Source organism: Dermacentor silvarum, chromosome 2 (assembly GCF_013339745.2).
Source record: "Dermacentor silvarum isolate Dsil-2018 chromosome 2, BIME_Dsil_1.4, whole genome shotgun sequence".
NCBI lineage: Eukaryota > Metazoa > Arthropoda > Arachnida > Ixodida > Ixodidae > Dermacentor > Dermacentor silvarum.
In genome coordinates, this window is record NC_051155.1 from 139,141,819 (window position 1) to 139,158,123 (window position 16,305).

At 49.8% G+C, this 16,305-nt stretch overlaps 1 protein-coding gene across 7 annotated transcripts in view; it reads right to left on the minus strand.

Moving 5' to 3' along the window:
- LOC119441840 (tyrosine-protein phosphatase non-receptor type 4) overlaps nt 1–16,305 on the minus strand; it is a 356,409-nt gene that overhangs the window by 198,750 nt on the left and 141,354 nt on the right. Inside the window, exon 1 of one of the 7 annotated variants that reach the window (XM_049661655.1) lies at nt 7,878–8,152. The exons of the other annotated variants lie outside the window; for them this stretch is intronic. Coding sequence (XP_049517612.1) covers nt 7,878–8,056 — 179 coding nt within the window. The 5' untranslated portion in view covers nt 8,057–8,152. Of the gene's footprint in view, nt 1–7,877; nt 8,153–16,305 lie in introns of those variants that run through there. 7 annotated transcript variants of the gene reach the window in all.

The following is a 16,305-nucleotide window of genomic DNA, read 5'->3' on the forward strand; positions in this document are numbered from 1 at the left end:
TCCGCCCCATCTCTCTCACCTCCTGTCTCGGCAAGCTGTTCGAGCACGTCATCCTGGCTCGCCTCCAGACCTATCTGGATCATCATGACCTATATCCGGACTCTATGTTCGGCTTTCGTCCCCAGTTGTCCACCCAGGATGTCATGCTCCAGCTTTCCGAGGATGTCCTACACCCCTCCCACCACAAACGCGCTCGAGCTATCCTGGCGCTGGACCTTACCAAAGCATTCGACAATGTACACCACACCGCCATTTTGGACGCTCTCTCCTCCCTTCATGTCGGACCCCGTGTCCATGCTTACGTGACCGCTTTCCTCGCCCACCGCACAGCCGAGATCTCGTACGGCCCACTTTCTTCTCCTTCTTTCTCCCTTGGCAACAAGGGTACTCCCCAAGGCTCTGTCTTGTCCCCTCTTCTATTTAACGTCACCCTCTTCCCGCTGGCACGTGCACTACGCACTATCCCAGCTCTGTCTCATGCTTTCTACGCCGATGACATCACCCTATGGGTGACCACCGGCAATCTTGGCGACATGGAGACCACTCTCCAGGCGGGCGTGGACGCGGTGGCGACTCACGCCCGGTCTGTCGGGTTGAGCTGCTCCCCGGCCAAATCGGAGCTTTCGCTCTTTCTGCCTCGGGGGATGGCCCCCCTGTCGCCTTCTCCACTCACAGTCTCCCTTGACGGCACACCCATTCCCCTCGTCTCTACTCTCCGCATTCTCGGACTCTTTCTTCAGTCCAATGGCAAGCACACCACCCTCATCACTCGACTCACAAACACTGTACACCAGACCATCCGCCTAATACGCCGCATTGCCAACCGTCACCACGGCATTCGCGAACACGACCTCCGCTGCCTGGTCCAGGCCTTTCTTCTCAGCCGCTTCATCCGTTCTCTTCCGTATTTTTTCCTTTCACGCACCGAGGAAGACAAATTCAACACCCTCATTCGTCAGGCATATAAGTCGGCCCTGTCTCTTCCCACATCTACTTCAACGGCTCGGTTACTGTCGATGGGCGTCCACAACTCCCTTACAGAGCTGACGGAGGCCCATCGCACGGCCCAGTTCCTCCGTCTCTCCCGCACCAGGCCTGGTCACGCACTTCTCTCTACCCTTAAACTCTCCCCTCTTATCCCTCTTCCCACCTCACTGCCCATCCCTTCCCACGTCTACTCCCTGCTAAACCGTTAATCCCCTCCCTAAGAATATGCACCCTGAACACCACCCGTCCCGTAGAGCAGCGCGAGCCTCCGCGCTCTGGCGTCAGTACGAACGGCAACCCGCCGTGGCTTACGTGGATGCCGCCCCGTACCGCCACTACCCAGCCCATGCCCTTGCAGTCACTGACAACTCTTTTCGACCCACTCTTACTGCCTCAGTATACACTTCGACCTCGGTCGAGGCCGAAGAGGCAGCTATTGCCCTTGCCATCACGCAAACCTCCGCGGAATACATTTTCAGTGATTCCAAGCCTGCAGTCTACAACTACGCGGTTGGAAGGGTGGCATCCCCGGCCTCCGGTATCTTGCGTTCCGACACTGTTCCCTCTCGCCCAATCCAAATCATCTGGGTGCCCGCTCACGCGGCCCATCCTGGCAACGAGGCGGCCAATTCCATCGCTCGCGATTCGACTGACCGAGCAAGCCCGCCCCCGCCGGGAATGGATACGCGCGATGCGCTCCTCACGTACCACGATATCACCTTGCACTACCGCCTATCTCGTCTCACCTTCCCCCCACCGCACAAATCCCTTTCCCAGCACCACCAACACTTGTGGCGCCACCTTCAGGCCCACACCTTTCTTACTCCTGCACGTCTTGCCCTCTTCCACCCCGGGACGTACTCGCCGGCCTGCCGCTTATGTGACAGCTCCCGCGCCGATTACGATCACATCTTATTCTCCTGCCCGGCACACTTGCCCCCTGCCTCTTGGCACCTAACCAGTCCGCAGCAGTGGGAGGCTGCTTTGTCCAGCACCGAGCCGGATCTCCAACTCCGGCTGGTGACCTGGGCAGAGGACGTCGCGACTAGGCACGGCCTGGACGCCACAACCGGCAGCCTGAAGGCCGCCCACAACGCTGCTTTTTAATTTTCATAACTTCGGGCCTTCTCAATAAAAGTTTTCCACCACCACCACCACCATCTGCGCATGCGTATATAGGTGCGCCGCCAAGCGTACATATAGTTTGGCCTTTTAGGCCGGTACTTGTCAGGGAATGTCCCCTTCAGTCCTTCGCATTCCCCCAAAAGGTTAGGCACGCTAGGTGCTCTTCTTCTTTGTGAGGTTTTACGTGCCAAAACCAGTTCTGATTATGAGGCACGCCGTAGTGGAGGGCTCCGGATTAATTTCGACCACCTGGGGTTTTTAACGTGCACTACAACACACGGGCGCCCACACGGGCGTTTTTGCATTTTCGCCTCCATCGAAATGCGGACGCCGCGGCCGGGATTCGATCCCGCGACCTTGTGCTCAGCAGCGCAACGCCTTAGCTAACTGATCACGCATATCATTTCGCTGGCGGAAGTGATTGCAGGCAGGCGGGGTCATTGTGCTGTTCAGCGACGTTGAAGAAGTATGCGGGGTAGCTTGTGACGCCAGCTGCCTGCTGATGGGTACATCGCGCTTTGGATGCAAAGTTGCCGGAAATTCTGAGCGTAAGTAAAAAAAAAGTAAAAAAAGCGTGTTTTTTCACGAAATTCAGACGAAATGTAGAACTGCAGATAGAATAGCTTATATTGATTATTCAAGCAAAAAAAAAGTTGTCGCAGTTTCACCTGAAAGGCGAAGCATCAATTGCGATAGCAAATTTGAAGATAGCTATACGGAGTAATGATAGCAGCTTTATCAGCTGTATAAACTTGGACATGCAGCAGCACCGGCAACACGCGGAACAGTTGTCGACGCCGCCGGCGTTTTGCCCGCGTTCGCTCAAAATGCGTGCGGCGTTGGTGACTATTGCCGGAGCCTCTGATATAAATAGGCACTTGGTACCGCAGCTAAACGTTGCCTCCCTTTCCCCCCCCCCCCCCCCCCCCGGCCTTTCGCGCGTCGGAAGAAGGCGCGTTTGCTCTACATATATGGTGATTGTAGAGGAGGAAAGAGACGCCTACTTCTGGAGCACAGCGCAGAACGCGCGTTTTCTTCTCCGCCGTGCGTTCACTCCCCGTGAAAGCGCGCGTCCCTAGCGCTCTTTCACTCGCACATACAGCGTTCGGCGGCGCGCGGCGACGATTTCATCTCCATTGACGTCATACGGAACCTCACGGCGACGGCGACGGCAGAAATCTGCTTTTGAGTGTCCATATAATTGCTATCGCAATAAAAAAATAAATAAAAATATTATATACATGTGATAATCACGCATAAAGCGCGAAGACAATCGAATCGACGCCTGTGCTCTTCTGCGAATGATTGCTAATCTGATAATTGAGAAAAAGTTGTCGCAGTTTCACCTGAAAGGCGAAGCATCAATTGCGATAGCAAATTTGTAGAGAGCTATACGGAGTAATGATAGTAGCTTATCAGCTGTATAAACTTGGACATGCAGCAGCACCGGCAACACGCAGAACTGTTGTCGACGCCGTAGGCGTTTTGGCCGCGTTCGCACAAAATGCGTGCGGCGTTGGTGACTGTTGCCGGAGCCTCTGATATAAATAGGCACTTGGTGCCGCAGCTGAACGTCGCCTCCCTTCCCTCGTCCTCCCCCCTCGGCCTTTCGCGCGTCGGAAGAAGGCGCGTTTGCTCTACATATATGGTGATTGTAAAGGAGGAAAGAGACGCCTACTTCTGCAGCCCTTAAGGGAGCACGGCGCAGAACGCGCGTTTGTTCTCCGCCGTGCGTTCACTCCCCGTGAAAGCGCGCGTCCCTCGCGCCCTTTCACTCGCACACACAGCGTTCGGCGGCGCGCGGCGACGATTTCATCTCCATTGACGTCATACGGAACCTCACGGCGACGGCGACGCCGACGGCAGAAATCTGCTTTGGAGTGTCCATATAATTGCTATCGCAATAAAAAAGAAAGTCACTCAGTGTCCGAATCACTCTAGCTGGACATACTGGAATCACTCTAGCTGGACAAACTGGCATTAGAATCGGTCATGGTGGCTTCCACGCCCAAATTCGATTGTATACAGCCGAGTTTTTGAACACGTTTAACTTGCGAGTCTGTTGCAAGGCTTGTTATATGGACATTTCCAAACAAATACCGGTTTCGTTCACAACTGGCAGACGGCGAAGGTGTCTGCAGCAGCCTAGATAGAAGCCATAGGTGTCGACCACTTGATTAGTGCGAAGGGGCTTATCCAGCAGGTTGACGGTGGTTCCACATGCTTCGCGGAGTCCCAGACGCCAGTCCTATAGACTCGGAGTGCGTCCCGTCTTCGGCTACGTTTGAAAGCTATACACTCATTTTTCAAAACGGAACTGAAAGCACATAATGAAGACACTTGAAAACTGTGCTGCCGTTTTCTTGCATTCGTCTTCGCTTCTAATATCGTATACTCCGCGGTAGAGAATGGCAAGTATTACTGTATGTGAAAATTAAAAATTTTTTATCGCTCTCTCTATGTTGGAAAAAAAGAAGAGAAAAAAAAAGGGGGGGGGGAAAGAAACGAAAGAAAATTTTACCCGATCTTTGTAGCCTATTCCTCGGCCCTTACATCTCTAACACATGGCGCATGACGTTCGATCATGCGCTTAGGCAGCGTCATGTACGATTTAATGTCACAGTACGCACAGTTCTTCGACTGCTGCATCATTCCCCGCAGGGCCGCTGCATACGACGTCACACTGCCGAACGAGCGTTCTTGCACTGAGCGGTCTTCAATCATGCGGGATAGTTGTATAGTTGTCGTCTTGTCGGTCGTTGTTCGCTGCTGTGCACTGCGAAAGCCCCGTCGAAAGCGCACATCTCGCACATTACCATTTGAGCAAACAGCTAATGAATGCTGCGTATGACGTCGTAACACCGCAGTGGGGAAAATACCGGTTGACGTGGACCGTATGAAGCGAACAGACAAACGAAGCCAAGTAAAACATAAGAAAAAGTACCTGCGTTTTCTTCTCTTTTTCATTAACATGTAGAAATAATAAAGACGGGAAATGAAAGTCGAAGAAATGACACCTAACCGCCGGCGAGATTCTAACACACAATTTTCGCATGACGCATCAATCGAGCTACTTGTACGGCGGCGGCCCTGCATGCATCAGTTTTACTTCCCTCGCTATACATGGCACTTATCTATACAGCAGCACACAACCAAAGGCGGCGAGCTTACTAAAGGCTTTGGCACACACATCACGTTGGTTGGCGGCTATATAGACCGTAGTTCTTTTTTTTTTTAACGCGCATTGATAAATGACAAAAGAAGACACGGTGGAGTCGGAGAAATCGAGCTAATCAATGATCGACGAATTGCGACACCGTTTTCGAACGCCGTGTGGCGATAAGTCAGAACGCGACAGTTATGAGACTTCCATCTTCGCAGCAGGCACGTTCTTCGCGTACATAGAATTCGAGAAATTGAACTGTATTTCAATTTCTTGAATTCAAGAACGCCAGTTCTTGAAACGCCGTAGCGGCCACCTGTTATGGTCGTAGTGGTTTTGGCATTGCGCTGCTAAGCCCGAGGGAGCGGGATCAAATCCCGGCCTCATTTCGATGGGAGCGAAATGCAAAAACACCCGTGTACCGTGCATTGGGTATACATGGTAAAGAAACCCCGGTTGGTCGAAACTGACCTGGAGTCCCCCACTACGGCGTGCCTCATAATCATATCGTGGTTTTGGCACGTAAACCCCAAGAATATATGTTTTAAATAAAAAAAAAAGCCTAGAATCAAATCAAAATCAAATCGACCTTTATTTCCCAGTAAACAAAAAAGTGCTCAGTCATTTTGGGCTAAAAGCTACGTGAGTAGCTTTACGAGGCCCAAAAGACCTCACATAGCGACGTCAGCGTAGTACGTATAGTCGATTGTGTTGTCGTACGTTTATATGTACTGATTGATCAGAATTAGTATAAAATGTTAATATACATAGTTAACGATTATGTTGAAACCTCCGCGATCAGCTCGTATTACAAAATGCTGTCGCACTGAGAAATAATAAACCACATGTTGTGGTTTTAACAAAGCGAACATTTCGACACAGTTCGATCAACAATGCCTGGAATGGGAAAGGAAAAGATGAGGAGTACGACATGATTCTTCTTTCTCAAGAGCTTACGAAACAAATTCAGCCGTTATCGCGAAGGATGAATGAATGAACGAATGAAAGAATTTATTCAAAAGGGAATGGGTCACAGAGTCTTATGGGTGGGGCCCTCCATCCGGGGCTCCACTGGCCTCCGCCGCCCGCCGGACTTGATCCAGAAGTGCTAGTTGCATTCCCAGGTCCGCGAACTGGCAAGCTGTGCCTCCCACTGCTCCGTACTAAGTATGTATTTTAGAAATACACCCAGAAGGGAACACATGATCGTAGTGCACGTGCGAATTTTCCCCTTTCGCAGTTGGTGCACTGATCACCCACCCTTGCAGCAGATGGCATCGTGGTCAGTGACACCATAGCTGGAACCTTCCTACATACTTGTGCAGTGAAGCCGGTATTTACAGCTGCGTCTGCAGCGGCCTGTATAATTTAGGCTTGGACGTCACCCTCGGCACCGACGCGTTTTACTCGTGCACTCAGCTAGCATGCAGGGAAGCCAAAGTTAACGAAATCAGCTGACAATATGGGAAACAGGAGACCACCGTGGGCAAAACGCAAACACAGGTTATGGCGAACATGCGCGCTGTGATTTGGACAAAGGACACAGAGACGGAAGTTTACACGCCGCCTTGAGTTATTCCGCGCCGAACCAACGCGCACAAAGCTAAACCTTACAGCAAGCGAGAGTGAACGAAGGCTAATACGTATACTGATCATTTATTCAGCGACATGGCGACAGAAAGACGTACGAGCACGCATATTCTTCGGTGCGCTGCACCTGTTTTTGGAAGTGCGTGAAAACCGTATATGCAGGGGTTCTGAAACGTCTAAAATAGCTCGGTGATTTAAAATATTTTAGCAAGTAGGAAATAAAAAGACGAACCTCCACTTCTGCGTTGTTGCACCTTGCCCAATTGTCGCTCATCTGAAATAGTACAGTCCTCTAAACCAGCGCTGCTGGCGAACTCGTGGACAAAAGTTCCGTCGAACAATGCTTTCGCAGTCACCCTTTTTCGAGATAGCAAGAGTTACTCATTAATCATTAGTTTTCAAGGAAAGCGACTCAAACGCGCGTTGAAAGTTCCGTGTCGCGTCGGCATTTCTCTCGTACCCTTACTCGCACATCTGGATTGTTGCACTGCGGCGTGAAAGTTTACGACGCCAGTCAGTTAGACGCAACAATTACCTCTGAGTCATTTGTACGTCGCAATACTCCGCAGCGATCGCAAGGAATCTGGTACTCCATTAAGACACTCATTTCCACATCTATATCCCTCGGAATAATATTGCATAACAGGGTTGCCAAATCAAGTGCCTGGCCGCATACAGCAGAGCGCTGCCCGAGCGCTTTGGGGAGAGAGAGAGAAAGTTTCGTCGAAGGCATCGGACAGCTTGTGAAAGGAGGTGAGGGAGAGGAGGCTGAAACTTCAGCAGAGTCACAGAAGGTGTACGCAGTAACATCGCGGGCCGTGCGTTTGAGACAACTGCGCAAATAGGTGTGGCAGTTCGAAAATCGTGAACTATATCAGAAGAGTGCACAACATTGTACCAAGACGGCTTGCGGAAGTTCGAGTACATTAAATATATATATATATATATATATATATATATATATATATATATATATATATATGCCAAATAACGCTCTTCTGTATTTACTCACACGTAGCGGCGACAGAATCTGCAAGCGCCAGACGGGGAAGGCTCGTGCGTGCCTCCGTAGAGACACATCTTCACGACGGAGCCGGCGAGGAGACCCCACGTGGGCTTGACCGTGACCCCCAGCGCGCCGCAGCTCTTAGCGGGGGCCAACACTTTGCGAGGCGTCTGGACGCTAATCATGGTATAGCGGCCGCGGCTCTAGCTCTCGTGCGCAGTACACCGCACGATCGTCTTCGATGGCTTCGGCAGCAGCGGCAGTAACGACAAATGGGACCAAGAGACAACGGCGAAAAGAAAAAAGCCGGCGTCGTCTAAGCGCTCGCCTTTTATGCGCTTTATTCGCCGGCTGCGCACGGCACGAAGCATTGTGCGCGACGACGTCTTTCCGAACGCGCGCGCGGATCAAGATGAATATGCTGTGTACCGCCCTCGGTTGCCATACAAACGGAGGGCACGCATAAAATACGCAGCGCCGGAGAGAACGCGAACGCTTCCTCCTCACCCATATGTGGCCTCAGCGCGCGTGCTTTTTTTCTCGCAGGATGACGGATTTTGCAATCGCCAGCGAGAAAGCGTGGTAAATCGCTCAACGCTTTTGACGCTTGTCGCGTACATATATGGACGAAACATTTCGCTCAATAAAAAGAAAATAATAATAATAAAAAACATAACGCGGTCGTTCTTTTTTTTTTTTTGCATTCTTTCTCACTTCTAGCTGTGCGAAGATAGTAAAATTATGGAGAGGAAAAAATAGCGGTACGTCTCCCGAGTTGCAGACAAATACATGAATGCGTTATCGAGATGCCAAACACACGTACGCACGCACACACAAAAGAAAACAAAAAAAAATGGGGGGGGGGGGGAGAGTGGCTTTCGATAAGCTTAACCAGAATGCGTAAACAAGTTAGTGAAATTATTCCGACTCGAAAGGCATTCTCTCAGATCTAGATGGAAGGTTCATTGGAGACACGCTAAGCGAGTCCAGAAGCGATTATACCGCAGACTGCAAGGCGCCAGGGCGCGCTACGCCCACGAACTTATGGTTTAGGCACACTATAGTTTATATAGCAGTAAAAGGATCAGCGCGGGTGTACGAGGACAACAGCGACGAAATCGCAATGCGCGGCGCGGCAATTTGAGGCATAGCCTATACATATGGCCTACACATGAAAGAGCTGACACAAAGTGGTGACACGGAGTTGTGTATTTATTTATTTACTTATATTTCGGCACCTCCCACGCACGTTTGCGCAACGGCGCCAGATGTGACGCGCTACTCTTAAGATATCGTCGTTGACGGTCGAAATCGCTTGGCCCGCCGAAATTTCACGAGATCGGCGATCGCAGGGCGAGTAGAGGTGAAGGCATCACTGCATGGCTTGCACTGACGTCATCCCGGGCGCCATGTTGTTGAATTAGAACGGTGGGGAGCTGTGTCCGTTGGCGTCTCGTGCGGTTCCAACACAACCGGTATAGGGCAAGGACTTCTCCTATATATGGAAGCAGGTATATACCTTCGTTCCTCCTTCAAAGAGAATACAGCGACGTTATATCCTATAGGCGCCATATTGGAAAACCATTACTTTGAGAAGCTGCGTCCGTGACGTCGCATGCAAGCTATCATCACTCCACCTATACCAACCGTAAAGCGAACATGTCAAAATAAACCATAATAAGCTTTTCTTGTTTTCATTTGCAGAGAGTGCATTTGATATTGGCATTATTCCCTCACGAACGCTGAGATTTGCATTATGTACACAGTCCGTAATCTTCTCGTAGTGTATACCTCAGCCTTCCACACGCGACGGTGGCTGCGGATACGTGGCTATCTGCTGCTTTCAAATAAGGTCGCGGGTTCGTTTACCAGCCCGCGGGCGGCCGAATTTCGATACGTGCAACCTGCAGAAACGCTCTCTTGTACCGCGTTCTGGGTGAACACTTATGAACTTTATAAGAACGCGTTCCACGCCCTATCTCGGAGGCTATAAGTTTGATAAGAACAAAAAAAAAAAAAAAAAGATAGCTAGCACGAGAAACAAGTGGCGACTGCCGTGACGCCAGTGATTTTGACAGGAAGGCACGTATAGTAGTTAATTGTTTCGTTGGTAAAGCCGCACTGCACAGAAAATGAGTCAAATAATCGACTGCGAGTACTCAGTTGCAATAATAGTTTATTTAAAAAAAAAAACGAAAGCTCTGAAAAGCAGGACGTCACGCTGACGTACCGGGCGCTGATGTGGCAAGAGATTCAAGGAATGGACGTTTCGGCCTTATTGTTTCGACAGAACAATGAACCTTTCTCGGAGTAAATGAATAGAAATAGAGTTCTCGAAAGAATACCTTACCAGTCTAAACTGGTTGTTGAGTGCTAAGCTTAGTGTCCCTTAAGTATTACGGAGCCAGCGAGTCAATGTATGCAGAACCAGCACTTTAATGAAAGGGAAGTCCGAGGAAAATGTACACCTCCGACGGACTCGCGCTACGATTTGGGGGAAGACGAAAGGAAACAGTAAGGAAACGTACGTTGCTGTACACCATCTGTTTTTCATACATACGCTGCCAATATGCACGAAAAGAAAGAAAGCGCGCAATAGAACATCTCGCGGGCCAGCGAGAGAAGTTGCGGAGAAGAAGAGGTACTATCTCTCATAGCCCTAACGTCGCCCTGGGGTGTGTAAATCATATTAATCGACAATAAAGATTTGGGGACATCTCTGTCTCACTCCGCGATGACTGGCACCTGCAACATGGCGAACAACCGTCTTGTCCGTAACTAAATAAACTGCTGATGTTTTTAGAGCGCAGCTCTCAGGCGCCCGTTCCTGCGGCGAGCGTCGGCGGAGTAACCGAGCGAACGAGCACAGCGAAAGATGAGAGCGAACGCGGCGCGCAGCGGAGGATGAAAAAAAAGCGACGAGAGCGAAGAGGCGCGAGGAGGGTACAGCGGAACCATGAGCCGGAAAGCGGAGGGTATGGCGAAAGCGTGAGAAGATAAGCGTAGAGCGGCGTCGATGGCTACGAGATGGCGCTAGAGTAGCGTGCGTCGTCTGCGAGGTCGGTCGGCGGCGGCTTCTGTGAATCGCGCCCACGCGTCATCCACGCGCTGGCCCCGCACGCTGGCCCCAGGCGCGGGCTCTCGCGACCTCCAGATTAGAGGGGCAGTCGCGCCACACTTCTCTCCGCTTGCAACGTGCCGCACGAGACCGATTGTCCGCGCCAGTCAATATATCGCAAAATTAAAACACGTATAGAGCTGCGCTCAAATTTCGCATTAGAGGGTATCGTATGTCGGCGTTTTTTTATATTTTAACGCGACAGCGTTTAGGGCCCCGTGTCGCAGAAAATCCGGCATCAGCAACCGGCGTGTGATCGCGGTCGGCGGAGAAAATCATCCAACCACATCGACCGCGCAGGACCTCCACGTGATGCAACATTTTCGTGAACAAGAATTGAATTTCTCACAGTGAAATGCGTCAGAAAAATGGCAAAGTAAGACTTTGCCATTCGGCGTCGGATTCGCCGTCGAATTGTTTACCAATCGGCGTCGGATTGTAATTTGAATGTACGAGAAAACCTAATTCTGCTACGAGGAAACTCAAACATTTCTACCCGACCTGCGCGCGTCGGGGCAATAGCAAACAATTAATAAAATAATAAAAAAGTGCTAGGGCCTTCACATTTTAATATCAGGCCACTTTTATTACCCCTGGAAAAACGTCTTTCCAGCAATGCATTTCAGTTTAAAAGTGAAGCCGACTTTAAGGGGATCTGTGTAAGCTTGGTCTTTGTAAGCTGGCTTTCCCACGCTCAGTGTTGCAGTGAATGAAGCCTACTTGCCGTATGCGAACGATGTGATGCGAACGGGTGCCGATAACGCCATCGCGTTCTACTCTTAAAGGCGAAGCTTAAGCGTCCTCCAAGTTTTTTTAACACGAAAGTGTTTTATGCCGGGGTCCACCAAGACTTCACTGACGTATTTCCGTCACGGAAATACGTCAGTGTTCTATGACGTATTTCCGTCACGGAAATACGTCATAGAACATTATACAAAGAAAGAAACCAGAAGAAAAAGTTCCACAAACATGCAAAATTTGGAAATCGAACCCACGACCTCTCGGTCCGCGACGATAGATCGCCGAGCGTTTAACCCATTGCGCCACAAACGCATTTGCAGAGAGCTACACAGACGCGCCTTATATATCTAACACTCCTCCGTGTACCCGCGCTCTTGCTCGGGGCGGTGCCGCCGCCTACGAGCAGAAAAGAGAAGTACTGCATTATGACACTAACGCGCACCGACAGTGAACGCTTCGGTGGTCTCAGCACTACGACGCCTCGATGCCAGCATTCGAAGGGACGCTGGCATCAAGAAGCACTACCAACGCCACTTAGGTGGCGTTCACCGTACTCAGCACAGCGGAGCGTGGCCTCCGCAATTAGCTCTGAAAATGTTTCTGAAGTTGATCGCGGAGGCTGCAATTACGACGCGCTGTACGCGCTGATTTGACTCGGTGACGATTCAGTTACGTGCTTTGTCTTGCGCGTTGTATTAGTGTGTCAGTTACGTGCTTCGTCTTTCGCGTTGTGCTAGCGTGTGCAGCGTAGTGCAGCTTCCATATGCACGACGGTTGCTCATGGTCATCGACGTTGGTAGTCGTGATGGAGGAGACGTGCCACCAGGCGTCAGCGTGGGTGCATCAACGCCTAAGGGCGCTTTAGCCACAAAACACCAATAGACATTATATATCAATGTGCAATAAACATTACACTACTTCTGTGAAGACACGTTTCACTTTCGTGTTCTATACCGATTCCTATATAAGAGGGATCAACCACATTTTTTTTCTTCTGCCCTCCTCCTCTTAGGGTGTTTCTTCTTCCTCCTTCTGTTTCCTTGCAGAGTAGCATCTAGGCGAACGCTTCTGGTCACATTGAAATGCCTAACAATTTATTATAATATGTATACATGACTGCGTGGCAGAAGCCCCACGATAAACGGTTTAATTTTTTATTAATAGGCGCCGCCAACTTCGGTTGCAGAGACGCAAGTATTTTACACACGTGAAATGGCAAACGTGTCCACTTAGTTCCATGCATCCGAGACAACCGTAACATTGTTCGAGCCTAACATACGGGGATGAAAGGATTGTTCCGGTGATAGCCTTAGGGATGACAGAGTAGATCCTGGGATTGTGGTGCGTCTGCGATGTTCAAAGCGATAAAAGCACTGATGCGCTAATATAGCGATGCACCAGCTTATGCGACCGTTTGTGATGAACTGAACGATGAAAGCATCACTGCGTGTGCGCACACGCATACTGTTAAATTATCTTCTTCTCAGCCTGGGCATCCACAATACTTGGGAGGAACTAGCAGAGGCCCACAAGACGAGTCAGAGAGACTCAAGCTCACCAGCACGGGCACGGACACGCTAAGAAGACTGGGCTACCCAGTCGAATATGAATCCAGCAACAAACATCACTTCCCTTCACCCCTGAGGGAGAAGATCAGAGTGTCCAGCGTCCCGAAAAACGTACACAGGGAATACAAGGAAAGAAGGCAAGCGAGAGTACAAGCATCGCGCAAGGACTACGAAGGACCAAGACGAGGAGGAGTCAGATACACCGACGCGGCAAAGTACAAGAACAGAGTGACCCACGCTGTCAGCGTGATGAACGGCCAGGGAGAAGAGGTAGCAGCGGCCTCGGCGAACACTCCAGACATCGACTCCGCGGAAGAAACGGCGACAGCCCTGGCGGCCACATCATCAGTCTTTATTTAAATTTTTTTTTTTGCAGGTAGGTCAGCCGTTATGAAGCGTATTACTCTGAGAGCGTTAACGCGTTTTTGTTCAATTGTATGCGATATACATAAAGAACGCAACTTTGTAATTACGCTCACGAAAATCTGGTAATGCCAATGTTGGTAATTTCACCCTCCATTAGGGTGTTTCTCTATCCAAAAGACTCCTTTTGAGAGATGTAAAAGTGTGAACTACAAGAAAAAAACACTCTTACTAGCATAACGATTTACAGTGCAGAATAGTAAAGCATCTGCCGTGTCAGGCGAATTCGGCGGCATAAACTTGATTTTGATGACATTGACATTATATGTGCCTGACAAGTGGAAATAATCGAATACCTAATAATTGTGCATTTTTCAATATTTTGATCTTCAGATTCTGCGGCGAAATGTATCGATGCTCCAAGCTAACACTCAGAACTGCATAAAATTGAATTGTTGACAATTAGCGAATTACAGCTTACAAAAGTTATGGAACTTTTGTAGGCTACATTGTTTCTGGGTATCTTATGCTCGGACGCAATGTATAACTTCTAGGAACTACAGCTCGCGTCTCCGACGTCGGAAGTTTCTCTCCTGAACAACGCACTGCGATCGATCTCACACCACCTGCACGAAGAAAACAAATATATGTACACGCCATGTATGTATATTACTGCACATGCGATGACTAAGTGCGTGGATATTCATTGCGGACTTTCGTCGATTTTAAGTATACAGAGCACGCCTCCTTTCCGGCTTCCGTCGTTTCAGGGCCGTTTGCATATATAGATTTCGAATATAGAACGCCGCAAGCACGACACTAAACAATGGATCCCACGCCGCCCTTCAAAGGATGGAGAGTTTTCAAGGAGACATTTCACTAGAGGGAACTCCGGCACTGGCGTTTACGTAAGCTATAAGTATACAAGGCGGTTCAGACAAGAATGGGAATAAGGGCAACGCATAGAAAATTAATTAAATTATGGGGTTTTACATGCCAAAACCACGATCTGATTATGAGGCACGCCGTAGTGGGGGACTCCGGAAATTTGGACCACCTGAGATTCTTTAACGTGCACCTAAAGCTAAGTACACGGGTGTTTTCGCATTTCGCCCGCATCGAAATGCGGCCGCCGTGGCCGGGATTCGATCCCGCGACCTCGTGATCAGCAGCCCAACACCATAGCCCCTGAGCAACCACGGCGGGTTGGCAACGCATGGATTTGCCTGAACTTCATCCATCTGGCTCAAAAACGACTCTCGAGACTTACTTTGAAAACTGCTAATTTTAAATATTACTTTATACAATGCAAAAATTAGCAACGATTACACATGGGCGCAGATACTAATTGCCTTGCGGTATTTAGAAATATATGAGTGCTCGGAAATACAAAGTCGCCATCGCAGTATTTCCTTTTTGCGCGTTTTCTGGTTCATCGATCAAGCGTCGATCCCCCGTCGCGGTAAGAGTGCTTTTTATTGCGATAGCAATTATATGGACACTCAAAAGCAGATTTCTGCCGTCGGCGTCGCCGTTGCCGTCGCCGTGAGGTTCCGTATGACGTCAATCGAGATGAAATCGTCGCCGCGCGCCGCCGAACGCTGTATGTGCGAGTGAAAGGGCGCGAGGGACGCGCTCTTTCACGGCGAGTGAACGCACGGCGGAGAACAAACGCGCGTTCTGCGCCGTGCTTCCTTAAGGGCTGCAGAAGTAGGCGTCTCTTTCCTCCTTTACAATCATCATATATGTAGAGCAAACGCGCCTTCTTTCGACGCGCGAGAGGCCGTGGGGGAGGGGGGAGGGGGAGGGAAGGGAGACGACGTTTAGCTGCGGCACCAGGTGCCTATTTATATCAGAGGCTCCGGCAACAGTCACCAACGCCGCAGGCATTTTGAGCGAACGCGGGAAAAACGCCGACGGCGTCGACAACAGTTCTGCGCGTTGCCGGTGCTGCTGCATGTCCAAATTTATACAGCTGATAAAGCTAATATCATTACTCCGTATAGCTCTCTACAAATTTGCTATCGCAATTGATGCTTCGCCTTTCAGGTGAAACTGCGACAACTTTTTTTTTGGTGCTGTATAGAAGCGTATAATTTACTAATACCGCTCGACTTATTGTAATCTTCAGTGTCCCTGTAACGAGCTCCGTCGTGACCGTGACTTCATACATTTTCCGTAAAGGAGCCCGTATAATAGGCAGCAGCAATATGGGATATGCCAAGTTCTGCTTTGCTTCACGACACGTTTCGTTTGACCCAAACAAGATCCAAACCCAAGCGTCGCCTTAGATGTGGAACTAAAGCAGGAGCGCACGAGCTGGTGCCAACTATCCTAAATTTAATTATTAACATCTGGGGTTTCGAGAGCCGGAACCACGATCTCATTATGAGGCACGCCGTAGCGGAAGATTTCGGATTAATTTTGACCACCTGGGGTTCCTCAACGTCCACCTCTAAATCTCCGTACACGAACATATCTCCTATATATACAACGGTGGTGTTCAAACCACTTATATATAGAGGGGCATGAGTGAACCCCAAGACACCCAGCATCATTTCAGCAGTATAGAGCGTGGGACAATAAAACTAGAACGCTGAACGACGGCACGGATATTGGCAGCCCAACGCGCTCCCACCGTGCT